The following is a 25,983-nucleotide window of genomic DNA, read 5'->3' as shown; positions in this document are numbered from 1 at the left end:
CTGTAAAACTAAGATTTGTGGATGTGTTTCAATTCATTCAAATTGATTCATCTTGTGAATATAAAGCCCATAATCACAGTCCAACTGATAAATACTATAGATGCCTGACCCTACAGTTAGGAAAACTGAAGAAGTGTCTTTGCATAATCAACCTGGAGTCAACAAAAAAGCTAAAGCACGGCTTAACCATAGACTGTAAACATGAACAGTCTATCGTCCTAACACGCTACCACGCACCATTTAGTGAAAAGAACATCATTTCCCACAAGCCCCTGGTAAGAGTCAGGTTGCTTTAGCTGCTGACTGGACGCTGCAGCCCAATAATCTGTTGGTCCTTCCCCCATCTCAGCCAATAGAGACTCTGTTGCTATCACCGCTTATATTTTTAGCAAATTGTTCAGCACCGTAGGAAACTACAAATATCCCTCCGCCAATTAAACTAGAGCCCGTTAGGTAAACATGGAGCAAAAATGTCCTCATTTTCTGTGTTTTGGCGTCGCTAATTTTCGAGGAAGACGACGACGAAGAGTGAGTGAAGAGTTATCTTTTTTTTATTGTTTTTTTTTCAAAAATCAATCTGCTGGTTAAAATGAATACTGTGCGTAGAGATGGCATCAACGATCTGCTGACAGGAGAAAATATGCATAAATACCGTTATATGGGAAAATAAAGCAGCATCTACTATAATATTATGAAGAAAGTAGTCCCTGCCGTCACGGGCATGTAGGCAAGTCACAGTGTATAAATACGCCGGGTTGTCAAACAGTAAAGTTTCTCTGGACCCTCCATACAATCTGTCAGCTGAAGACAAACTGGAAAAACCCTTCGGCCATTGGAGACCTGGGGCAGCAATTACATAAATCAACAACACTAAGGTTAAAAATACCTAGTGGTCAGCATCTAAACCAACGACTAGACAGGTCCGCCTTGAAATCCAAGACAACACAAGGGGAATAAAACAGAAACGCAGGAGTACAAGTCACGCTAGGACATCAGTGACAATAGGTAAGTAACTGAATGTCAGCCGCTGCATGAAATAGGCTAAATGTATCTAAATATGCGTACAGGCATGTGCATTGTCAACAGCATGTTGCTGTGTGTTGGTGTTTGGCTTAGCTTGCCAAAATGCGCTGACTGTAATGAATGACTGTACTGGTTCAGCCTTTGAATGAGGACTCAGCTTTTGTTTTTGTCTTCGCCCGTTATATTTTAGCTGAAGTGACCCTCTCAAAGTCTGCTTAGCTGTTTATTTTCGTTTTTATGTGTTGTTTGACGGGGTTGTTTAGTGCTGAGAAGGATTCTCCTCTTCATTGCTCTAAGCACATACTCGGTCGATAGGATGTTCACCACTCAATTAGCCTTTATAATTTAATTTAATTTAACGTTACAGCGAGAATCTATAATGTGGGGAATACTTCACTTGCATGTCAGCCAAACCAGTGTCCTTTCTGCTCCAGTGCCTTTTGACTGACATATGGCAGTAATCCCCAGGTAGACCCTGCTTCTTATCTATAGCTTGTCATCACATATGCAAACCTGGATGGCATTTCTCCAATCTCACCCTCACCTTGCATATTTAACTCCATTATTTGGCATATGCAACATATTCCCAACTCAAAGACGTCTATACATATTAATTAGTTCTTTTGGGAGAAAACTACAAGTGAGGGGCATTCAGCAAAAGGAACTGTGTGTCTTATTCTTGCTGCTGTAACACAGAAATGCCCCAGTTTGGGATCAATAGACCTATCTGTCTATCTAAAATCACAATAATGTCCTATTGCATTGAGGTTGTATGTGCGTGGTGACCCCTTAGTTCAGGCAGGCCTCTATATTTTGCTCTTAAACCTCAATTATAATATTTCTAAAGGGGCTTTTGCCTTCATATATGTATTGTGTGTGTGTGTGTGTATGTATGTATGTATGTATGTATGTATGTATATATATATATATATATATATATTGCACATTAGCTTGTGCTACTTGCAAGCTCACTATAGCTCTGGTGCTTAAAAGCTTAAACCTGGCATGTAGTGGATGCTCTGCAGCATGCAGTGTCACACTGATAATGAGTCCATGTAAACAAAAATAGCACTATAGATCCTGCTGTTGTTGCTCTGACCCACAACAACAGGCCTGGTAAAAATGAACCCAGCCCCTTTTTTAAGCTGTGTGACAAATCTGCAGGTGAGGACTACAAATATGAACACAGAGAGGGGATTTATAACCATGAAAGATTTGGATGTTTTTATTCAAATTGCCAAGCTGTGGGTTATTATTTAGACCATTTATTATTTAGAAATCTCCACATATTAACTGAGCCATTCCTCTAAAGTCATTGAATGACATTGGATCTGGAGTATCTTGCTGTTGCCTTTTTATAATGAGAGGTATAAAATGCAGTATAGATAGATGGGATGCTGTAGGTAGCTTAGCTGTGTGTGCACTCAAGGCTTTTAGTGATGATGGCTGTTGCAGGTGATGGACCGGTGGATTCTGCTCTCAAAGATCCTCTTCTACAGTCCCTTCAACTCATTTTTAACTCTGGTAGAGGAGAGGAATTTGCACCATAGATGATGCAAAAAGGGCCGTATTTATAGCCCATTCTACCCCCCCATCTTATTCCTCAATGTCACCTTTTTCCTGCGATAGGGGAAATGTAAATCTCGTCTTGAACTTACACTCCCAGAGCCCTGCGTTCCAGCCTGTGCAGCTTTATCTGTAATAACATTAGAATTGTCTTTAATCGGAGGCGTCTTTCTAATCTTAGCTGCTGAATCCCCATCTGGCAGGGAAGTGAATGTGAGTGAATTGTTTGTGTGTGTGTGTGTATGCATATGGGGGGAGGGGAGGGTGATCGCACGCCACGTACTGCATGGTGGGAAATGGTGTTCTGTGAAGTCAACTAACTGTCCTTCCATTTTACACCTCTTCCTTCTGTGAATCTTTTTGTAATCTCAACTTCAGTTTGACTCCGCATGGTGATGAACGGACTCGGCGTGACTGTGTTAAAGCATTAAGCAGGAGGCACTCCATGGGATCGGGTTCAGATTATAAAGGATTTATGAAGCCCACAACACAGCATCTGTTACATCCATCAGTAGATCTTACAGTCGATGAAACCAAAATTTAAAACCTGTTGAAATGTTGTTGAATAAGAATAGTGGTGGTTGGAAGTTCATTTGCTCACCTCTTAACAAACCATATACATTCTGTAGCGTCAGTGAAACTGATATTTTCCCCTCATCATGCATAACAAATATTCTTTATTTTTGCTATGCTGTATTATAGAAATATATAATTTGATTCCAAAAGGCATTATGGTGAGCTTTTCACACTTTCCCCTAAAAGCTCTTTAAATCTCACTCTGATGAAGGCTCTGTGCCGAAACACATAAGCATATTTTTGCGTGTGATGTGAGCCAAATAAACAAGTGTAATGTGAGTATTTTGTCCTCCTCAACTTGGAAATTTGAGATGTGCTACCCTTGTAACTATGCTCATTGGATTTTGTATCGAGCACTCCGCTGAGAATCCCATTGTTGAAGCGCAACCTCCTTTTCCAATACTGTATTGAATATATCTTTGATGGCTTCAAAGGCATATCGCAAGAAAATGTCGAGTTAAAAAAAAAAAAAAAAAAAAAAGTGAATCATTTTTTCACAGGTCAGTAAATGTCTCAATTCATAGCGTATTAAGCAGTGACACTTCCACTGGACTCATACATGCAGGCGTGTATATTTCTTGCTTACATTAGAGCAGTGACCTATATGGAGGCTGGAGTGTGCCACTCAAATAATTATGTAAATCAATGAAGTGTTCACGTTCACCAGGATCTCACAAGTAGAGCTGCAAAGATTATTCGATTAAATTAATCAACAGCTATTTTGAAATTTGATTCGTCGGTCTGAGTTTTTCTTTTAATGAAAAGTCAAAATTCTCTGATTCCAGCTTCTTAAATGTGAATATCTTCTAGTTTCTTCACTCCTCTGTCACAGTAAACTGAATATCTTTTGAGTTGTGGACAAAACGAGACATTTGAGGACCTCATCTTGGGCACTGATCGGCATTTTTCCCAATTTTCTGACATTTCATAGACCAAACGATTAATCGCATAAAATAATCAACAAATTAATCAACAATGAAAATAATCATTAATTGTAGCCCTACTCACAAGTTTATGTTAGTTTATTGTGACATTGCAGTGCATTTTTAATTGGCAGCATTATTCTTACTGTGTTACGGTTTGTGTGTGGGGGATTTCAGTTATATTTTAGTGCTGTTGGTGTCCAGACAAAAAACTAACTAATAATATTTGCTTAAATGAATAAAATGATGAGCTATAATTAATTACTGAAAGTCTGTTTGTTCTCATGGCACACTCCTGCCCCATACAACTGAGGTTTTCTATATCCATAAAATATAGCTGTGATTAATTGTCTTCAGCTGGATAACCGTGTCCCTCTCCCTCTTTGTGTTTGATCCATCTCCCTTGATCACCCCTTAAATCTTCCTCTGGTTCTTTCCAGGTAAAATAACCGCTTTCTTCTGTTTTTTTTTTTTTTTTTTTTTTTTCACAGTTGGGACCTGAAAACATTGTTACATATTTGTCGACGAAAAAAAGACAGCCTGCAACCTGCTGCCCCAGCCTTCAAGGTGCCTTTACCATGGTGACACTAAAGGAATCATACACTTTACAATAAGCCAGAGGAAAAAACTCCTTGTCACAGTTGCATTGCCTCACTTTCAGCATCATCTGGATCCCTTTCCTCCCACGACAGCGCTAACCTGGTGCAGCCATGCATCTAGAAGTGAAGGTCGCCCTCAACTTCATCGTGTCCTACCTGTACAACAAGCTGCCTCGGCGTCGAGCTGACCTGTTTGGCGAGGAGTTGGAGAGGATACTGATGTCTCGTTTTGAGGGCCACTGGTACCCTGAAGCCCCTCTCAGGGGCTCTGCCTTCCGCTGCATTCACCTGGGAGCACCGAGGGACCCCGTGGTGGAGTTGGCTGCCAAGAGAAGCGGACTGGACACAGAGGAAGTGCGTGCGAATGTTCCTGCAGAGCTCAGTGTGTGGATTGACCCTTACGAGGTATCCTACCAGATTGGAGAGAAGGGGGCAGTGAAGGTTCTCTACCTGGAGGACCCTCCCGGCCTCGGCCTCGACGACGAGAGGGCCGAGGGGGTGATCAGAGAGGGTAAAGGAGAGGCAGAGGCGGAGGAGGCCAAGAGTCTGGGCTTTAACCCAGACGCTCAGGTGTTTGTGCCAATTGGAAGCCAGGCATCTCCTGCCCTCATGCCGTCACTCTCCAGCTCTCCCACACCTCTGTCAGGCCAGCCCTGCCCCGGCCTCTTCAGCTACCCCAGCTCCAGCACACCCACCGACCCTGCTGCCCACTCCTCAAACACCTCTACCCCTTCTCCTCCCAGCGGCGGGCTGCCCTACCTCTCCGCCCAGCAGCAGCCCTCCGCTCTTGCCACTGCCCGTCCTCAACCCATCACCTTCACCACCGCCAGCTTCGCCGCCACTAAATTCGGCTCGACCAAGATGAAGAAGTGCAGTGTGGCCGGGTCGGCAGCTGGCCCCGGAGCGGTCATACCTCCTGCCCAGAGGATGCTCACCCGTTCTCCTACCACCATCTCGGCGCCGGAGCTGCTCAAGCACAAGCCCCTGTCTCTGTCCTTGCACTCCCTCGGAGGTCCCATCGCCAGCCAGCTCTCTCCCAACGCCAAAGAGTTTGTCTATCCAGGATCCCCAGGCCCCCTTTACTTTGATGCTGACACCCAGCCCATGCAGCCTCACGCCAGCCCATTCCAACCCCCCCACGCTGTCAACACCCATCCGTCCTTTGACCCCTTCTCCAGCCCTCCCCCTGCCCAGAGTGTGGGCATCATTGGCAGCAACGGAGGAATCTCCTACATGGAGAAGCCGCCATTTGTCGAGGGTTTAGGAAGCTACAACCTGCAATATCCTAGCCAGTCCTTCCAGCCTGTTGTGCTGGCCAACTAAGCCTTCATTTGTAACAAAAATAATTGTTGTAGGAGGAGGTGGGTTTGGACAATGATGCTCCAGATATTTTCAGTTTTTCTAACAAAAATTGTTCTAATACAAGTTTAAGAATTAGTTTTACTACAAAGATTTAAAATACCACGTCCACTGAATAATTCATGTGATTTGTTTTGTTCCTCTGCCCCCCCCCCCACAACCCCAACCTGCCCTTTTGTCCGTTGCTGTTACTCATCACGTTCTGTGTGTTGGCTTTGATGACAGGAGTGGGTGGGTGGGTGGGTGGGGGGGGGGGGAGTTCCTTTCTACCTTGAGTTGTTGCCAATCTCTTTGTATATTATTTTGCATTGAATGTTAATGTGAGGGACTTTCTTTTTTTCTTTTTCTTTCTTGACTTGTAGTTTAATGGACCCAGCTCTAGTACAGCTCCATTTTTGCACTGCAGTGTCATGCTGTGAAAAAGGACCTCGCCAAGTCCTGCAGGGAACAACGGCTGTGGAAAGCTCAGCACTTTGCTCTGCAATCTGCTCTGCCCTACTTGCTACAAATACAGAGATGTGTGTGTGTGTGTGTGTGTGTGTGTGTGTGTGTGTGTGTGTGTGTGTGTGTGTGTGTGTGTGTGTGTGTGTGTGTGTGTCCCATTGTTTGTACGGTGGGCCCCGTTACCCCTTGAAACGCACTCGTACGCGGGCACAATTTGACTCTGTCACCGGGTGTATATTGGAAGCAGTTTATTGTCAGCTGGGATGTGTACATGACGTGGGTTTAAAATGAAGTGAGAGCAGCGGAGTGAGCAGAAAGGGAGCATCGGGGTGTTAAGGGAGTGATGTAGTAGAATGTATTGTATCTGTTAGGGGAAACTGCAGCTGGGAAGGTCAGGGAAACCTTGGTGAATGCGAAAAGCAAGTCAATCTTTTGCATTTTTAAGACAATAACAATGCGCCGATACCTCAATTATACACACCGGGATCTAAGTTATAGTTCCATACATGTATTTAAAAGGGCCGACATGCATACACATTCGCAGAAATATGTGTGCATATTTGCACACCCAATTCCAGGCAGCAGCGTGTGAAGGTGAAGAGGCGTAGGGGATGCAGCAGCAGGGATTGTGATATATATGGCTTAGCATGACTTTGACTATGAAGGAGAGGTTTGTCTCTGCACGGAGAGGAGAGAGGAAGATGGGAGAAAAGGAAACGAGAGGGGGAGAGAGAAAGCGAAGCAGCTAGAGGGTTCTGTTGGCGTATTGGCGTCGGGAGCGACACTTTAAAACCCAGAACACGTTTCTGGTGAGCTTAAATGGTATTGAAGCAAAAGGCTCGCACTATTCTCTCCCTCCTCTTGAAATTCTTCAGTGATCTCTTCTCCTCTTGGCTGTGTAACAAAGAAAACTCCCAGAATCCGACGGTTCAGGTCTCTTTTTACCCAGTTATGCAGACAAAGATGAATGTTCTTCAGTGGTCTGACTCTTGTCGCTTTACTGGATAGCTTGTCAGATCTCTGGAAGTCTGCTGCTTCTAACAAATGGTTTGTTTACCAGCCAGGTCCACGTGATTGTTGGTTTGTCACTATTTGTTTATTTGATCTGCCCAGCACTTTATTACTGGGCTCCTGAGGCTGTGTGTGTCGCCCACAGACACGAGCGCTACACCATTCCTTTGCCCTCTGTTTGGTAATGGCACCTTTTTATTCAGCTGTCATGAAAATGCTTTAGGGATTCAAACTGGAGCTTGATTTTTCTATTCAAACGCATCATGCTGGTGAGGAGATGCTGTCAGTCCAGTCCATTTATTTGAATGTTTTGTATAAGATGACCCGAGGACCCTTGACTTGTGCTCACGCTGGTTTTGCAATGTGACAGCTTGTCATACGCATGCAAGTTTTTATTTCTTTTCAAGGGAATGGCGTGGGGAGGCACACATCTCGGCAAACGTTATTGATTGTTAAGGGAAAGATGCATTTATAATTTCTTTTTTGTTTCATAATTTATTTTACAATATGTCTATATTTTTGTTTTTGCAGAATTATCACTTACATTTGTATAAGTAGCCTAAGACATGACAAGTCCAGGAATATGTATATACAAAGTTCTTATGTTCAGATTATTTGTTTAGTTTCTTACATGCTGAGGTTATTTTTTCAGAAAATAACATGAATATATGCAAACTGAGACAAAAATAAAAAGATGTACAGAATAAAGTATTGAATGTGTATTGTACCTTGTACAGCATTTGTCGAAAAAAAGAAGGGAAAAAAAAAGACGGGTAAATGTATTCATTCTTCAAGTTGGATTTGAAGTTTAAGATGTGAATGTTTACAGTGGGTTTGTGTAGGAAAAGATGGCTGATATCACTTTTTTTGCTGTGCTCCCAGGGCAGTCTGACAACACTACTCCCATAGGCAGTACATTTAAACCAAAAATCTCCACATTTCACATTCATTCATCCATTTTCCTTTTTTTTTAAAATGTGAATTAATTGCATTTTGTGGTCACCCTGCCTATTTGTTTCCCTTGAAAAATTGTCCACCAATATCTTTTTCTTTTTCCCCCATCTTTATTTAAACCTTTCACATCAACAAAGCCAGATATAATCAGATTTAAATGAACAAAATGTCTTTTAACCTCCCTTATATTATATATCCCATAAAATGTCACTTCCTTATTTTTATTTTTTTAGTGGGTTCTCTTCTCCCCTTCAGCCTGGTCCTTTGGTCCTGATACTATAGCCATATCCCAGACTGTCTTTGCTTACACAGATGCTCACCCTTCTCCAGTGCAATGTAATGCCATAATTTAAATTACCCTGAAGGATTCAAGGGGTTTCTACCTCTCTGCACCTGGGTGGGGGGGAAATCCAGTATATCTCCTCCATAGGAAGCGGTGTTACGGCAGGTTCAGGAGGATGAAGGAAATGAATGTGCTGTGAATGTTTGTTAGTCAACCCTGGTTGAGATGGCCTGCGGGAAATAAATGAGGAAACGGATTTTTTATTTATTTTTTTGTCGTTAAGAGTCGTGGAGTTTTTTTGTTGCATGCATGTCCAAAACGACTCCTTTTTATTTATTTTTTTTCTTTTCCATATTTGTCAGATTATTCAGAGCAAACGAGGTATGTCGTTAAATTTCCTCTACGTACAAATCGGGCTCTTGAGGTGAGAGAGCCTCGCATCTGAATGCTGGTTTGTGTTTTACACCCAGAAAGAAACCCATTACAGTAGATAGTGAACACAGCAAATTAACTCCAAACGCAGGCTATTCTACAACCGGGGTTGAACATTAATGAAGAGGAAAAAAAACAAGAATTTTGTATTCTGATGTCCTTTTGCTTATATATCGATGTGTGCGTCTTATTTTGCACTTTGGGATATTTCATTGTCATAAAAGAAGTTTATTTTCTATGTCAAATTTAACATTTAAGAGTAAAATAAATATAATTAAAAGTTCAGATGATGTATAAATATAGTGCTTTCTTTCCTGCCTGTATTTTATTATTATTTTTTCCTATTTTGTATCTGATCTGTACACCCTGTAGATGTGTAATGAATCTTTCACTACTGAAATGCAATGACCTGTTTTCTGTGCTGCCCCTCGGGAATGGGGAGTTACTACTGCAGTTTCTTATTGTATCAGATTCTTTTTTAAGTTTGTAATAAAAAAAACAGATTGGCAAAAATAAGCATGAGAAATAAGCTGATTGTGTCATCATCATTGTCTATGGGAATGCAGAGCTGTGTGACTGATGGGACAAAATAATGCAGACATGTAGCATGACATGATTTTTTTTTTTTTCAGCTTGGTCACAGAAACAGCCGGCTCCCCTCTCACCGCTTAGTGTGTCAGTAATGTGTGTCAGTTGATGATGAACATGTTGCAGATCAAACATTCTGAAAAGTAGATCCTCCAGAGAAGCCTCAAATTGAAATGCCAGAACTCTTTTTGCAGTAAACAAGTGATGTTCGATCAATAATTTAAAGCAAAGATGAAATTCTGAAATGGCGAGGAGCCAGATTGCTCACCACCTACTTCAGCTGGACTTATCCCAGCAGATATTACTTTAAATTTCATCATCCAGAGCTCTTGTCTGTCTTGTGCTCTCGTGTCTGTCAAATGCAGCCAGCTGTGAGGTTGGCTCGCTCATATGAACACACTCTGCTGCGCTCTCTATAGTAACATGTAGTGGTGTGACATTAACGTGCACGGCTAGGCTCCTCCTTGGCTCTCCTCTACGTCTTCATCGCCCACTCACTGCATCCCATCGCCCTCCCTCAGCTCACATGTTTTTAACTGCATCCCTGTTCTCCATCTTTCTTTGTCCATCCCCTTGCCATCTTGTTTGCACTCCCCCCCACCCCTCTCTTATCCCATTCTCCTTCACCCCCTGCTCTCCCCTCCCTCTTTAGGCATCCTTTCCTCTCTCCCCTACAGTACATCCTTTCAACCACCTGATCCTTTCCTCTCCTTGTCTCCCCCTCCCATTTCCCAAAGCCCCTCCCTTGCTTCCCTTTATACACACACACACACACACACACACACACAGGTCTTTGAAGCTGCTACTGTTACGCAACGCTGCTCCCCTGTGTGTCGATGTGATCATTACACAACATCTCCTACTCCTCTGGAATACTGATGAGCAGCAGGACTGAGGCAATGAAGGGACAATAGAAAACAAGGCGAAGGAAAACAATCACGATAATGCGTGCGTGTACATGTGCACATGGGTGATTGTGGATGTGAACGTGTTCATCAAGGATGAGAAAGACGTCTCCATCCGTCCACCAAACTGGGCTACTTTTAATCATCTATTGTTTTTGTCTCTCAGCACCAGTGTGTCTCCTGTTAGAGCAGCTGCTTGACGACTAGGGTAAGGTCAAGTAAAGAGCCCACATGTCATTAAATCCCAATTTATTTCAATTGCATGATAAAAGATACAATTAGGACATGGTACTGCAGTTGCATGAACATGGTTAGGACAATACAAAAACACTAAACAAAAACATGTTTATATAAAAAGAGAAAATAAAGCAAAACTTTAAAATCAATAGACTTGTCAACATTTTTTCAGGCGTATTGTAGCTACTTTGAATTGCAAACAAGGACATTGTGTCATTGATGCACAGCACCCAAAGCCAGTGCCAACAGTTCCAGGCCAGAAGCTGAAAACAGCAGTGGTAGATGCTAGTTTGCACCACCTACAGGCAACGGAAACAATAGCACTTTGAAACTTGTGCCACCTGCAGGCAGTTGAGTATTACAACTGCAGTTTTTTTTTAATGCTTTTTGTGTGACATTTTTTAACTTGCCATCCTGCACCAGATTTTATGGTTGGTAAAATCTCTCACTCTGGACAGGTCAGTCAACACTTTCATGCTCAATTTCCTAATGAAGTGCCTGACGAAGCTTCATTTCACACATTGAGGTTAATGTTACTGACGTCCGCTGTTAAACAATCATGTTTAATATTTTTTTAGAAGGCAAAATAATTGTTAAATAAAAAAATCTCGTGACTGATGGGAACAACAATCTTTGACATTGGTCCAGTATTAGGCAAGATCGCTGCAGCCGGCAGCGGCGAAACAAGCTACAATGTAAGTTAATAGAGCAATTGTCCAGCTTGTATTTACCTTCACAAAAGTGCTCCTTTTGCTGCTGACAGGCTCAGATTAATAGTCTAAGTGTCCGACAACATTATGGAAAGGATTTCTAAGGAGGTCGACCTTTCTGTTAAAGAGTGTTTTTTGAACATAAAAACATCCGCGAAATCGCGTTCGCTAAACCCACCAGACTCCATGTAAATGAACAGCAATTTTAGCGTGGTAAAATACACATCATTCAAAGTCGACAGAAACAAAAAAACTATGAAAAGCCATTTTGGGTCATCTTTCCACTTTTCCAACCATCACAACTCTAGTTTTGTTTGAAATAAACACATAGTTTACCGATTTACATTGAAAATATGCTGGCTCTATACACGCTAAAAGTATTGCTTTTTTTACATGGAGTCTGGTAGGTTTAGCGCTAGCAACTTCAGAGCTGTTTCTGGTTAAACAGAAACGTCTCAGAGAGGTTTTAAAGGTGCATCTCTGTAGGGATCCTTTCCATAATGTTGTCAGACACTTAGAATATTAATCTGAGCCTGTCAGCGGCAAAACGAGCACTTCTGTGAAGGTAAATACAAGCTGGACAATTGCCCTATTAACTTACATTGTAGCTTGTTTCGCCGCTGCCGACTGCAGCGATCTCGCTTAATACTGGACCAATTCCAAGCTTGTTGTTTCCATCAGCCACTTAGACACAAAAACATAGGAAAATAGGGTCCAGGTTGAAAAAAAACAGTAGTTACCCTTTAAGTGCAGCAGCTGTTACTATCTTTGTCTGTAGGTGAAGACAGATGGCTGCAGATCTTAACCACTGCTGCTATTATCTTCTTTTCCAATTGGTGGCACAGGTTGGCATGTGATGAACTGGATAATCTACAGCCTGCTGAACAACAATGAGCAGGTTTGAGAGTTTGAGTTACAAGCCTGTTCCATGAGGTGCTTCACATTAAAGAAAGGGATGCTACATACCATTTGCAGTACTATCAACAATCTTGATTTCTGTCTTCTAAAAGACTCTTGGCCAGTTCCTTTTGTCAGCCTGATGCAGAACATTGTTAATTTAGTTAAGAAAACTAAAAGTTTGCATTCATCAACCACATTGATGTATAAAACAGCATAATAAAGTCAATGCCAAGTTTGAATGTCAATGCAACATAAAACACATTGTTATCTTAAACTACAGGAAACAAACAGAATCCACCAAGAAAACACGAAATCACCACCTGATCCAGTGTATCTAGATGTAGATCAATATTTAGTAAATAGAAAACAATCCACACAGTGATCAAAAGATGCCGTTTTCAGCTGATGTTCGCCCCAAGATCAAGCACTGGCTGCACAAGGATAGGTGGAGCTATTATGCAAGTCATGAAGTCATAAACACAGGACATCACAGCAAAGATGTCCTGCTTTTTTCTTTCAACAGAACTGTACAAGAGACCATCAACCTACCCATCCAAAAACATATGTAGTTTTTAGTGATGGTTCACAGACATAAGTACACTTGGTGTAAAATATTCAAGAAAAAGAAAATACAAGTTTACTGGGTTTCATGCATTAGGATCCTAGACTACAGAGGATCTAAACTGGAAGCACAAATGACTTTTGGGGGCATTTCTATTTAGTACATCATTAACAATTGTACATACATCATCACTGAAAGAAAACGAGCATTACATAACACATTATTTATTGCCACATTTATTTTCTTTCCAAGATTACATCGATTATGAGTGCAGGCCGACCGATCACAAAATGTGCATCAGCCAAAGACACTTAAGATATAGAGTCCCAGAACAGTCTGTAATGTATTTACTAATTTGGTCACAGACTCAGACCAGTTGAGCAAAAAGAACTCAATTTATCAACTGGGGAGTCAAGGTTTTGCCAAATGGAACTAAGCGGCTTCCTTTGTGCTCTCTGCTTCAACCAACACCACTTTGTTGCCCTACCAAACTTTTAATTATTCAAAACAGGAAGTGTTGGATGAGGTATATAAGAGTGTGCCCTGTCCTTTGTATGTTCAGACACATGCTGTATGTCTATAGAGAAAAAAAGAAAATCTATAGAAATCCGTTTTTAAAACAAACATCCAAAAGCACAGTCTATCCATTTATATTCCCTGCAATGGTTTCATTAGAAGTATTGTTCCTCAATGGAAATAGAATAATCTGACGTATTGTTGTACATCACAATCAACAGATGCATTATTACCATCAGTATTAAGTACAGCACTCTTTGACTATTGGCAAATAAAAGGAATAGTATTAGGTTAATAAAGATACAGTCAGAACCCCTGTCTTAGGTAGTAAAGACCATGAGACTTTTATTTACAAGGTTTAGAAGCAGTCAACTTTGGGCCTGGTTAAATCTTTTTTTCCTTTTTAAAAAATCAACCCAGCCATCACTACACCATGACCAGACAGGTAGTGGCTCTAGCGCCCTCTACCTGCAGTGGGCAGTAAAATAAACATCCCTACGCATGAACATACCCCTCCACCTGTGAGGGCTCTGTAGATCACCAGACATATGCCTTCTTCAAACCTAACTTACAAAAGAAACTACAAACTCTCTCTTCGTTTATAAAATATCATCTTTCAAGGAAACCCAAAGTCTGCCTTCTTTAACAACATCTTGTTTTGTTTGCTCTTGGAAGCTGATCTAAGGTTAGTAGAAAAGGTAACTAGATCACAGTAGCTTTAAATTGTAGGTCATGCATGTTTTTTCCCCCTAATAAGCTACTGTGTCTCCAATGGTGGTGGTGGTGGTAAATAAGTTAGTTGTTTTTGATTTTGTTATTAGATTGATTCCCTGCACTATTCTTTGTTCAGTGTATTTTTTTATGTGTGTACGGCTCATGTGAATTTCCCTCTGGGGATAAAGCATCTATCTAGATACCTGCCACCACTGTAATCTGTAATCTTTACATACTGTGTTTTTTTTAAGAGAAAGTGCAAAAATGGATTACACACTGATACACGCACATACTGTATCTATGTGGGGCAGGGAGATGACTATATACAGTATACAGTTTTGGTGTGCATGTGGGTTATAAGACGTTTTGTAAATATTGTCAATTTTTTTTTTATGTACTATGGACCTTCCATTTGTGTCATTGGTATAAAAAGGAAGAACTAACGGACTCTCGTCCTTTTCTCCTCTGCCGACCTGAGGTCTTTGCCATCTTTCTCTTCAGGCTGGAAGTGCTACTGCGAATCTGTCCCCTGCTCTTTCATCCGTGTACTCATTTGTTCCTCTTCAATCCTGCCATCGTCTGAGCCTCAGCCGGAGTATTTTGAAAGGAAGTACAGACAAAAACATAGGTGCAACACAAGGAAATGTAAGGGACGGACGACAAGTGTGCACCGTTCTAAATACAGGACTTCTAACTGACGTTACTCATGCTTTGGTCCACTAAGAAGAAGTGCTGTGTGCAGTGATAAAAACTGATTTGTGTAGTATTTAAAAGCCTGGGATTCTTTTGTACCAGACTGCTCTTTTCATATTTCCTGACTTTCTTGAAAACTGTCTTAAGACAGACCAGATTTTCCATGTGTGTTTGACCATGGGAGTGTCCACAACCGTCCTCTTCCTCTCTTGAGTGTATGAGCCAGGCGCCCTCCACAGGCCTTCCTGTGATCACCACTCCCATCATGCCTCACTGCCTGCCAGTGTGTATCCAGAACTCCAGCATCGCGTTCAAACAACAGCTGGAGCTCGACACAGTGACTGGAGGTCGGCAAAGACAACAACGCAACATTTTGATTTCCTTGGTGGTTTGTGTCTGTGTTGAATTCTGCGGGGAAGAGAGTTCTGCTTTTTGTCTCATTGATAATTTGTGGGTTTTTCTAGTGTTCTTTTTTCCTTTTCTTTTTACAGCGGACCATACTTAGCCTCATATCGGGTCAGGGTGTTCTTGCAGCGACCGCAGTCCTTCCGCAGCTCGGCCACTTGCTGCCGCAGCGCTGCGTTTTCCCGCTCCAGGAAGGAGGCGCGCACCGTGATCTGGTTCTCCTTCAGCCGCCGGGCGTCACGAGAACGCTTTGCTGCCACATTGTTCTTCTTTCTCCTGGACCAATATTTGTCATCCTGAGGGAATGACAGTGAAGGTGAATGGAAAAAAAGATAGAACGGGAGAGGTAGAGTTGACCATAACCAACATTAACGAGAGATCTGTATTGTGAACACATCCACCCCCATCTTTGATCTCTAATCCACCACTGTGTTCAGTCCAACTGCAATCACACTTAGTCATCCCTTTTTGTAGTAAACATAATGTTTACTTATTTATTTTTAACAGTTTTTAATTATTAAAATCAGAAAGTTGGCATCTGTGTTTGATTCATTTGAATAAAAATACAAATTATATAGCCACTATGTCATTTATATATCTTTATAACCATAAGCCATCAGTGACCTACAACACACTACAATAATTATGAGTAACTCTCCCGGTCGTCATTTGATTATTTTTTTGGGGCATTTTCGGCCTTTATTTTGACAGGAAAGAAGACATGAAAGGGGAGAGAAAGGGGGGGAATGACATGCAGCAAAGGGCAGCAGGTCGGAGTCTAACCCGGGCCCTCTGCGTCGAGGAGTGAACCTCTATATATGGGCGCGTGCTCCCCAGTCGTCATTTGTTGACAGTTTTCCGTTTTGGAACAGACAAATGTGTTTGTACCCAAAAGACACTGCACGTGTGTTTAAATTGGCCTACCTTCTGTTCATCAGGAACAAACACTTTCTTGGCCTTCTTGATCATGGGCTGCGGTTTCAGCTCCTCGTCAGAGAACTTGTGTTTGCGCGGGTTGAACAGCTCTCCCCCCGGCACACTGGACAGGACCAGGTCTGTGGGGTCGGGCTGGAAGTTAATGTCCACCTCAATGGCTTCTGGGTCGATGGGGGAGGGAGTGTGACGTTCTACAGGGATACAATCTACGGGTGTGGAGAGACAAAGTAAGCTTGGATACAAGAGGCCACTCCAATAACACAAAACTACCTACGTTTATTGTTGGGTACAAGAATGCGTGTGATAAACGAAACTGCCTGCTGCCTAAATGTTCTCTTTATATCTATTAGCACACAGGAGATTAAGGGACAGTAGGATGTATGGTACAAATGTTTAGACTTAATTTATCGGTTGAGCACTAATATTGTTACAGTTTATGTGACCTGTCAAGTAAATAAACATTTTCTGGTTACTGAATGTCAAATAAAGTACGCAGCTTGAAAACATTACTTTGATAATGATGAAAAACATGTTTCCTTATTTATCAAATAATCCAAACAATAATAGATATTGATTATGAAAAGAATCCTTATTTAGAGATACGTCTCTGAAGTCATTCCTACTCCCTATTGCACGTTCTGTCAACCTGAACAAACTTTCCAGCACAGGGTCTGGGAGTGTGAACAGGTGCATGAGTTCTGGAATAAAACAACATCAATAATATCTGATGTGATAGGATGTTGAATTCCTACTGACCAGATTGTTTTGTTACTTAATGACGACTCTAAATTACACCTGCTTGGGAGACAGAGGAAAATCTGGCTAGCCGGATCAACTGCAACCAAGAAAATGATAGCTCAACGCTTTGGCGTACTTCATAGACATAATTATGCTTGAGCTCTCTACAGCAAGGATTAACAAAGCCAAATCATCGACTATAGACCTGTGGAAAAACGCAGCAGCACAAGTATCAGTCCTAATGACCTCAGCATCACAAGAACTAGAGGAGAGCGACTAGGCAAGGTGTGATTTTAGTTTTCTTGTATATTGGTTTGTTTTGTTTTCCCCGAGACCGCAGAGGGTGGGGGGTGGGAGAGGGTTTTGGTTCTTGTTTGATTGTAGTTGTTTGTTCTGTATTTTTAAAAATATAAAAATTATAAAAAATGTATCATTAAAAAAAAAAAAATCCTTATTTGCAGCCCTATATACAGTTACAGATATTAGAATATATACGGAACATTGTCAGGGACAGGAAGAGTTGATTTTCCCTCAGACACTTTATATTGATTTTTGGTTGTAGCTGAGCTTGTAGATATTTTAGTCAACAGGTAATGTGATTTTTGTTTTCTTCTTCTCAACAAAGTGTTGCAGGTTTCTACAGATCACAGTGATGTTTAGTGGGGACCGTTATTTTTCTAAAACTATTGAGTCCAATAGTAATGGGGGATTTAAAAAAAAAAAAAAGGAACATGAAAGAAGAATTTTAAAACAGTATGAGTTATCTGAAATATCATAAATATATAGCCAGGAACTGTATATCCAAAAACAGTACATTTATAAATCTTTTTCCTCACCCGTTTTCTCCTCTTTCACTTCCACTTCTGCTCTTGCCTCCTCAGACAAAGAGTCATCTTCTTGTCCTTCCTCTTCCTCTTCTTCTAGCTTGGCTGGTTGTAACGTAGTGACTGTCACCGCTTCCTCTGGATCTGAGGTGACCGTAGAGGTGGCGGGGATGGAGGGGGCTGATGCCGAGGTGGGGGCAGGGGCTGCAGCAGAAGTAGTAGTAGCGGTAGAAGTAACCTTAGGGATGTATTTGCCTTTGAGTCCCACCGAGGCCAGAGTCTTCTGCAGCTCCTCCTCCTCCAGGCTCGCAGGGATCCCGTTCTCCAGGAGGAACTCATCCAGGTCCATGTACTCCAAGTGGAAGGTCTCCCCATCATAGGGAATGGTCTTGTCCCAAATGGCTGGGGTCAAGGAGGCTGATGCTCCACCACCACCGCTGCCTCCTCTAGAACCTCCACCAGCACTGGCTGCTCCAGCCCCACCTCCCTCCACATCTTCCGATGAGCACAGCTTCTCTTTCTCGATTTCTGCATTAAAAGGCAAGATGAGGGAACAGTGGTTAAATAAATGGCTGCTTGCTGTGAGGGAAAGGTTTCCCTGTGTACACATGACAACATGGGTCCCTCTTTAGAGAGTGACAGGTGTACACACAGGAAAAGCCAATTGGGGTGTATGGTGGCTTTGTGACATCTGACCAAAAAAAAAAAAAAAGAGGGTTAAAACCAAAGTAAGAAAGTAGATTCCTAGATAGAATAAAATGCAGAAGGAAACCAGAAAGTAGACGAGAAAAGGCAAAAAAAGAAAAACAGGAAAGAGCCCTATCTGCTTGTTCCACACATGCAACACCAAACACAAAACACCACACAAACCAGGGACCAAATAACACTAAACCGATGTGTGTAATGAAAAGACAGTGTCTTTGTCTTCAAGTGTCCTCCCAGTGTGTGTGCGGTGCTTTGAGAGCAGCAGAGAGGAGTTGGAACTTTTTGTTCTTTTCTTGCAGCCTCGGATGAATCTGGCTCCGTGCAACATAAAGCGTGTCCGTCCTAACCCGACCTAATTAACAGCCATAATTTCATCCAAATACAATTAACGACGCTTGACGCATATTTGAGGACTGAGCACATGTAGTTGAGCATATAAGCGTCAAAACAGTCAACAAACTCGCCGTTAATTAATAAGGCAGAAACCGAAAGGAGCGCTCGTTTTCGCGTTCTGATCTTACCGTCGTCGCCTTCCTCCAGGATGTTGGGAGGAGGGATGTCCATGATCTTCTTTAACACAAAAGGGTATGACTTCTGCGGATCCGCTTTAACGACGTTACCACTGGTCTTAAGCGCCACTGTCACCGCTGCTTTGCCAGACATTGTTCGCCGCTAAGCTTCGAGCAAACAGGGGAGATGTTCCTAACGGTACCGAGAGCGGCGTCCTCCACCGGGAATGAATGAAAGCTTCAGGAACAGACGCGAATGGTCGCTTGTTTCACCACTAGTGCTGCCTTCAGGCCTGTTTGTCAATATCAACGCTTTAGGGTGCAAAAACAACACTACACGGACGCCTTGTTCTCTGTGCCACTGCCGACAGAGTGCGCTTGTTGGATATTCATGAGTACGTGCCCCGCCCACTCGTGGAATACTAGAATGTGATTGGTCGACAGTACTGTCCATGTTAATGTGACTGCACAGAGTACATGGGCGCTCTTCTTTGTTCCTGTAGTGGTTCTAGGACTGCATTGGCCGCAAATACTCCACATAAAGATTCAATTCTTTATATAGAAAAGGATGTACGGAACGTGAGCTTCAACAGGAACATACAGTCCCATGCAGTCAGCATATTAATATCGTTTTAAGTGGGAAGTGTCACTGCTGTACTCGCGCATACAACCTGCAGGTAAAGGATGCGAGGAGCATCCAGCTGAAGCATTGCACACTTTCATCATGACCACAGATTGAACTTCACGCGCACACACAGTTTTTTTTTGTCGCTTGCATCCGCCACAAGAAAATACTCGTGGCAAAACACGTGCCCCCTCCCTCATCCTACTCACGTGAAAGTACAATCTGTCAAAGGGCGTAGCTTTAGATATTTAGCACGTGCGGGCTATTCGAAAGACGGTCACGCGCCCGTCGTTTAAACAGCTGGCACGGGGACCCAAAGGTAACAGAGTTCACAATACTCACGTTACGACGTGTCTTTCTAATAATATAATTTTTTCGTTTCTATGTCCTGACAAAACGATCATTTGGACCACATATATAACCATAGACTAGAGCTAAAGAATGTTTAGCTCCCAAAACTATTTTAAGTAACCCTCTAAAATGCGTTGTCTGTAGGCTACGTCGTCACGTTTGAACCGGTTTGAACTCAATTCCATCCATTATTTCGCTGAACCGTATATTGTTAACGAAGTACATTTTTATGCTAATGAAATCTTTCGCATCATAATCTCACGTTTCCATGCAAGCGCTGCTATATTGCGCGCGACAGTCTCTCGTTCTCTTCAGCAGGACGTGTAATTTCAGGAACACGATGTTCAAACCGCACAGCCCACTAATGTAAACACACCAAATCTTGCTTTTTTTTCACAAATTCACCATAACCACACGGTCAACAACATGCCGTGTGTGTGTGCTGTAACTGTCCCAGCGGAGAGGAAACAGAGAGGCTTGAAGACAAGACTGCTGTACACTGTACTCTTTACATTTCCGTCTTATCTATTTATGGTGCACTAGACTAGGCAGAGAAAAGACCCGTGTCTTTACAAGACGCCTCAGCAGCCCTTTAAAAAAAACAAAAACAATTTTAACTTGATTTGATAATTGAAAGTGTCGAGGAATGGGGAATATACCTGCAAACGTCTCTAGATTGGAGCCAGTTCCATGCATGTACCACCTAATAGGCTACTGTGATGCCTGTTACACTTGAGGTCAGGATGTTTGAAATGCCGAGTAATAAGTCTAGTCTAAATCCGTGAGTACCACATGAGAACATTTTTGACTTGCCACAAACCCAAATTAGAGCTGCAAAAGATGAATCGATTAGTCGTCAGCTATTAAATGAATCGCCAACTATTTTGATAAATTGATTAGTCGGTCTGAGTAATTTATTAAAAATTCTCTTGATTCCAGCTTCTTAAAATGTGATTTTTTTTCCCTAGTGTCTTCACACCTCTATGACAGTAAACTGAAGATGTTTGAGTTTTGGACAAAACAAGACATTTGAAGATGTCAGCTTGGGCTTTTGGCAAACACTGATCGACATTTTTCACCACTTTCTGACATTTTATAGTCCAAACAACTAATCGAGAAAATAATCGACGGATGAATTGACTTTGAAAATAAACGTTAGCTGCAGCCCTAAACCAAATTCGATACAATTTTCAAAGTATTACAAAAAAAATACATCTTTTTTTTTTTAATCCATTTTTTAATCCATTTAACTTGTCAATTGTATTTTTGGTAAATTGTATCTCCCTAACTCGTGGTTTAAAGGTTGAAAACACCACTGACAAGGTCAAAACCCAGCTCTGAGCTATTCAACACAGAGGTTGCTGCTAATTCATCCATGGTGCCTATCAATCAACAGTTGAGCACGGTAGCAAATTGCTTTGCGAGTGCTGCACCATAGGAAACCATATTACTTATTACACCACATTAATTTCTCTGAAACATGTAGAATCTATTTTAAACCATAGAGTGTACACTGCAATCCAGTTAAAATGTCACTTAGTTTGCACGCAAACTGTTTTGAGATGACTTTGTTTTGTCAGTGTTCAAGCATAAACACAATACAAAACGCCAAACTTGCTTAGAATTACTATAGTATAAAACTGGAACATATAGCTTGAGACTCCCTGTTTGTGAGGATGATGAATATCAAGGTCAGTCTGGCTGCGTGTGTTGCACAGTAACCCACAAACATGAATTCGATTATGTAGTAGCCTACCTTGCCTGTACTTGTGCAAACGTTTACAGTATACAGTCCTGTTACTTGCTAAATATCCTGCAGAGCTTGTTGAAAAAACAAGACAAGCCTTGGGCTCAAGTCTGCTGTGTGCAAAACATGCAATCATCCGCTGGTTGAGAATTACACCGTAATTCTTAGAATAAACACTTCTCGGTGCCCTCTACTGTCCGTTGACATTAATGGAAACATTATATTTACTCTCATAAAAGTAGCTCAGAGATATGGGGTGGCCTTGTGGTCCACCATTTGTTTAATGGTCCAATGTGTAGGAATTTCTCCCATCTAGCGTTGAGATCATACATCGCAATCAACTCTCTCGCGCCACGCAGTTCAAAGTACGTGTTACAGCTACTGTAGCCTTCACGCTTCAAAAAGCCGGTCTCTTGCTCTTTTCAATATCTGTTTTCTTTTTCTGGGCGAAGAAGAAGACTCTTGTTCCTAAAATTTTGATTTTGAATACGTGTGGTCCTCCATGTTTCCTTCTTCAAACTTCCCGGGCCGGGAAGCTACGATACCCATTAGCAGCATTAGCAGCACCTAGGAGTTTATCATGTGACAGCGAAAACGCGAAAGGCGGAGCAGTGTGTCCTGTATGTCTCTTACTTGCTAACGTATTTCAAGACGGAGCATGAATATGGAGCGTCTACCTCAGTTCATGCAAATGCAAATGTAAAATTTCAAGCCAAAAGGAATACCTGGAAGTGATGGTGGAGGTAAATATTCATGAAAAAGAACAAGTTTGTAAACGGGCAACACAGATTTTGATAATGAACAACTAAACACGTTACACACTGGACCTTTAAAGACAAACATGTACAAAGTTTTCTTTGCGTACTGCTGATTGAACGTTAAATTCAATCTATGGAAGCCAAACAAGAATTTTAACAGAACGTTAGTTTGTATTATTAAGAACGTATTATTTCAGTGTCCTCTCTAAAGGAGGAGGGGCTTTGCGGTTTTACAATTTTTACAAAACACACACCACAGTATGAGCATTTAGCATGACGAGATAACACAGTGTGCTCGACGTACGGCTCCGGGGCAAATGAGGATCTGAAGTTTCTCTGCTGAACTTCACTCCTTGTTGAGGCGTTGTAAGACATATCACAGGAAGAAAAAATGATCTGCAATGACCGTGAAGGGCAGACAGCAAGGTGTCATGTCATATTATTACCAGGTACAACAAACTAGACTGTCAATACAGAGATGCAATTTGTCATGCTTGAAACATGCAGGTTAATGGTATTCTGCTCTACGTTAATATTGTGCAATTTACTGCAAAAACTCAGCTCATCTTGTTTTTGGCTTATGTCAGCACAAGTAGAAAATATGGCAGCAAATGGATCAATGTTGGCAGCGCAAGTAAATGTAATTTTATGAATTATGCTATTTGTTTACATTTGATATAGGTTTTCCAGTGATACAAATGTGCACATTTCCTGCAGTCCCATTGTGGATGTTCTGTATTATTATTGATGCTCAATAAAGATATATTGAAAAAAAATGTTTTTCATACATCATTCACATTTCATACATGTACCAAAAACAAGATGTTAGTTGTCTTCTGTCTTCTACATGCTGAATCTCAATCCCAGCATTGTCTAGCGGGGTCAGGGACCCACTGGCCCATCCGCCTAATCCCCTGAACAAGCATCAACCCTGCAGATTAAGGGCCCTTTAAGAGTTTATACAGCCATGTCCAAATACTTAATTTGCATACCGGCAGTTTATTAGCAAATTAGGTCAGCGAATGCAACAATAAAAAATGTTGACACTTGCAGTACCGGTCAGCGGAAGAAAAAAAAAAAAAAACACTCAAAAGAAAGAAAGGGCTATTCCTGTGGCCTAGTGGTCTATAACATGTGAACTGGTTTAATTACAGCTGGGGGCCTTTGTTGCATATGATTCCCGTCAGTCTCACCTTATGATTCCTTTCCATCTCTACTGTCAACTATCGCATCAAAATGCCAAAAAAATAATCATATAAAGAAAGAAGCAAGTAAGCAAAAAGTATAATAGAAGAACCAAGTGCACAAAGAAACTAATGATGTGATGAAACCGTGAGTTAGGACTGTTTCAGTGTTGTTGCATCAGTTTCAGGCTGCTGCGTTGTTACTGCATGGAGAAACAGCACACAGTATGCTGACTTAAAGTGGCTCATACCTTTGATCACTTGTTCCACAGTTTGAGTGCAGCTGGCCACATTTCCATATAGGCCTAAACCTGCAACAGGGTGATGATGATCACCTACCTTTACTATAGTAATCAAAACAATGGAGGAGTTCCTGATTGCAGCAGGAGTGAGGGAAACCAGACATTTCCTGATTTCCCATTGTAAAGAGGGTTGTGAGGTGTTTTACAGTTGCTCATACATCTGGATTTATTGTCTGCATTTGGTGGACGAAGTACTGGGATCTTTTGCTAAATCTCAAAGATTTTCATTTAAATTAATATCTGTAGTCCCTTTATCGCTGGAGAAGCTAACAATTGAATGAGGTTGAGCCTATAGCCAACTGATGAAAAGTGTTGTAATATTATACGAACTGGGCGTCTTAGGCGAGCATAGAAATACAAAATGCTGCATTACCTGTTTTCTCCATTGATGGAACTATGCACTCAGTCTAATCTGGAGAGTAGCAATACTTCAGTATAAAAATATTAATCCTACATTTTTAATTTCACTTAAGAACTTTTAACAAAACTACTTAGACCCTCAAAAGGTAAAAGTACTCATTAGTCAGCAGAATGGTCACCGATTGGATTACTGGTGATATAGTTGGTGGTCGAGCTAAAGCTAATTTTAGCTACTTTGCAAAAATGTTTAGTCACAAATGCAGTAAATGGTACATTTCTCTCCGAAATGTGGTGGCATAGAAGTAAAGTAGCATAAAATGACTCAATAACATTACACAAGTACAAGTACCTTCAAATTGCACAATACTTTAGAGCAGTGTTTCCGAAAGTGGGGTCCGGGGACCCTCCAGGGGTCCTTGAGGGTGTTCCAAGGGGTCCCCAGCAAAAAGGTGAATCATTTTTTCACTCAAATTCCATCCATGAGTAACAATTACAAAAGGTATGCCTATTTTGTTCATGGGTTTCATACACCTAATGTAATGTTATAAAAACATCTATAGGTAAATATCCTATCACATGGACCCTGGGGGTCCTTCTTACCTGTGTCATCAAAGGGAGGGAAGGAGAAGGGACAGTCAGCCAACGACTTGAGGAGATCAGGAACGTCGCTCCTATCTCCAAAGATGATTTGGTTAGCAGTTGACATGATGACCAACCTGTGAAAGTATCTGATGTCTGAAAGAGAGTCCAACTGAATGAGAAACGCTCAGAATGTGAACCAGCAGCTGATTCAGTCACTTTTAACCAACTTTGCAGCAAGTCACATCACGAGGAACAGGCGCCTGCATGTGTTCAAACCCAAACAACTTGTATGGGAAGCCACACCCCCTGCAACATGTTGATTTGATGACAGCTGAGCACACGCCTGTCAGTCACACCGCAGAGCCTATGAGAAAGCAGAGGCGGGCTCTGACAGGAGGACAACAACAACCCTATTTAGCCGAGCACATTTCTGCACGTGCAAGCAAGAGGAAGCTCCCGGCCAGGTCCACGTGAGCGCCCCACGCCATCTAGTGACCTATTTGAGTAGTGCACCAAAAAGGTGATGGCTTTAAAAGTACAATAAACATTGTATTTACTTGAAGCTTCTGAGGAAGTATTAGCAATACCACATTGTAAAAATACTCCATACATTACAAGTATAGTAAATAGCTCACAGGTTGTGGCCGGGTTAGCTCAGTTGGTAGAACAGGCACACATACATAGAGGTGTATGCTTTGACGCAGAAGGTCCAGGGTTCGAGTCTGACCTGGACAATTTTCCTGCATGTCTTCCCCCTCTCATATCTGGCTGTACTTTCCATTAAAGGCTGAAATGCCTAAATAAATCTTTAAATAAAAAAAATAAAAAAAATAGTTCACAGGTTTAACTAGACAAACAGTGCTTCACTTTGTTCATTTTGTTGAGCAACACTGACAATGTTTTGAACCATAATAACACACATATGCTCTACATAAACATACACAAAGTCAAATCATACCCCC

General features: G+C 41.7%; 2 protein-coding genes across 4 annotated transcripts; one reads left to right on the top strand and one right to left on the bottom strand.

The window, feature by feature from the left end:
- Positions 1-524: 524 nt before the first annotated feature.
- tob2 (transducer of ERBB2, 2) lies at positions 525-8,307 on the top strand. Of its 2 annotated transcripts, XM_078269429.1 has the most exons (3): positions 525-1,005; positions 4,580-4,655; positions 4,750-8,307. In XM_078269429.1, the coding sequence occupies exon 3, from the start codon at positions 4,799-4,801 to the stop codon at positions 6,008-6,010; it is 1,212 nt and encodes a 403-aa protein (XP_078125555.1). In that variant the 5' UTR covers positions 525-1,005; positions 4,580-4,655; positions 4,750-4,798; the 3' UTR covers positions 6,011-8,307. The 2 variants fall into 2 exon arrangements, with proteins under 2 accessions (XP_078125555.1, XP_078125554.1); XM_078269428.1 differs by having other exon boundaries at positions 4,580-8,307.
- Positions 8,308-10,895: 2,588 nt separating this feature from the next.
- Positions 10,896-25,304, bottom strand: tefb (TEF transcription factor, PAR bZIP family member b). 2 transcript variants are annotated; one of them, XM_078268824.1, is made up of 4 exons: positions 25,040-25,304; positions 17,911-18,426; positions 16,325-16,542; positions 10,896-15,696 (listed from the first exon to the last, which is right to left on the bottom strand). In XM_078268824.1, exons 1-4 carry the CDS (start codon positions 25,143-25,145, stop codon positions 15,481-15,483), a joined length of 1,056 nt encoding a protein of 351 aa, XP_078124950.1. In that variant the 5' UTR covers positions 25,146-25,304; the 3' UTR covers positions 10,896-15,480. The 2 variants fall into 2 exon arrangements, with proteins under 2 accessions (XP_078124950.1, XP_078124949.1); XM_078268823.1 differs by lacking the exon at positions 25,040-25,304 and adding an exon at positions 19,125-19,492.
- Between the last annotated feature and the right edge of the window lie 679 nt (positions 25,305-25,983).

The sequence above is a fragment of the Sander vitreus genome, chromosome 15 (genome assembly GCF_031162955.1).
Source record: "Sander vitreus isolate 19-12246 chromosome 15, sanVit1, whole genome shotgun sequence".
Lineage (NCBI taxonomy): Eukaryota > Metazoa > Chordata > Actinopteri > Perciformes > Percidae > Sander > Sander vitreus.
The sequence above is the reverse complement of the archived record's forward strand: the minus strand, read 5'-3'. Positions and strand labels throughout refer to the sequence as shown.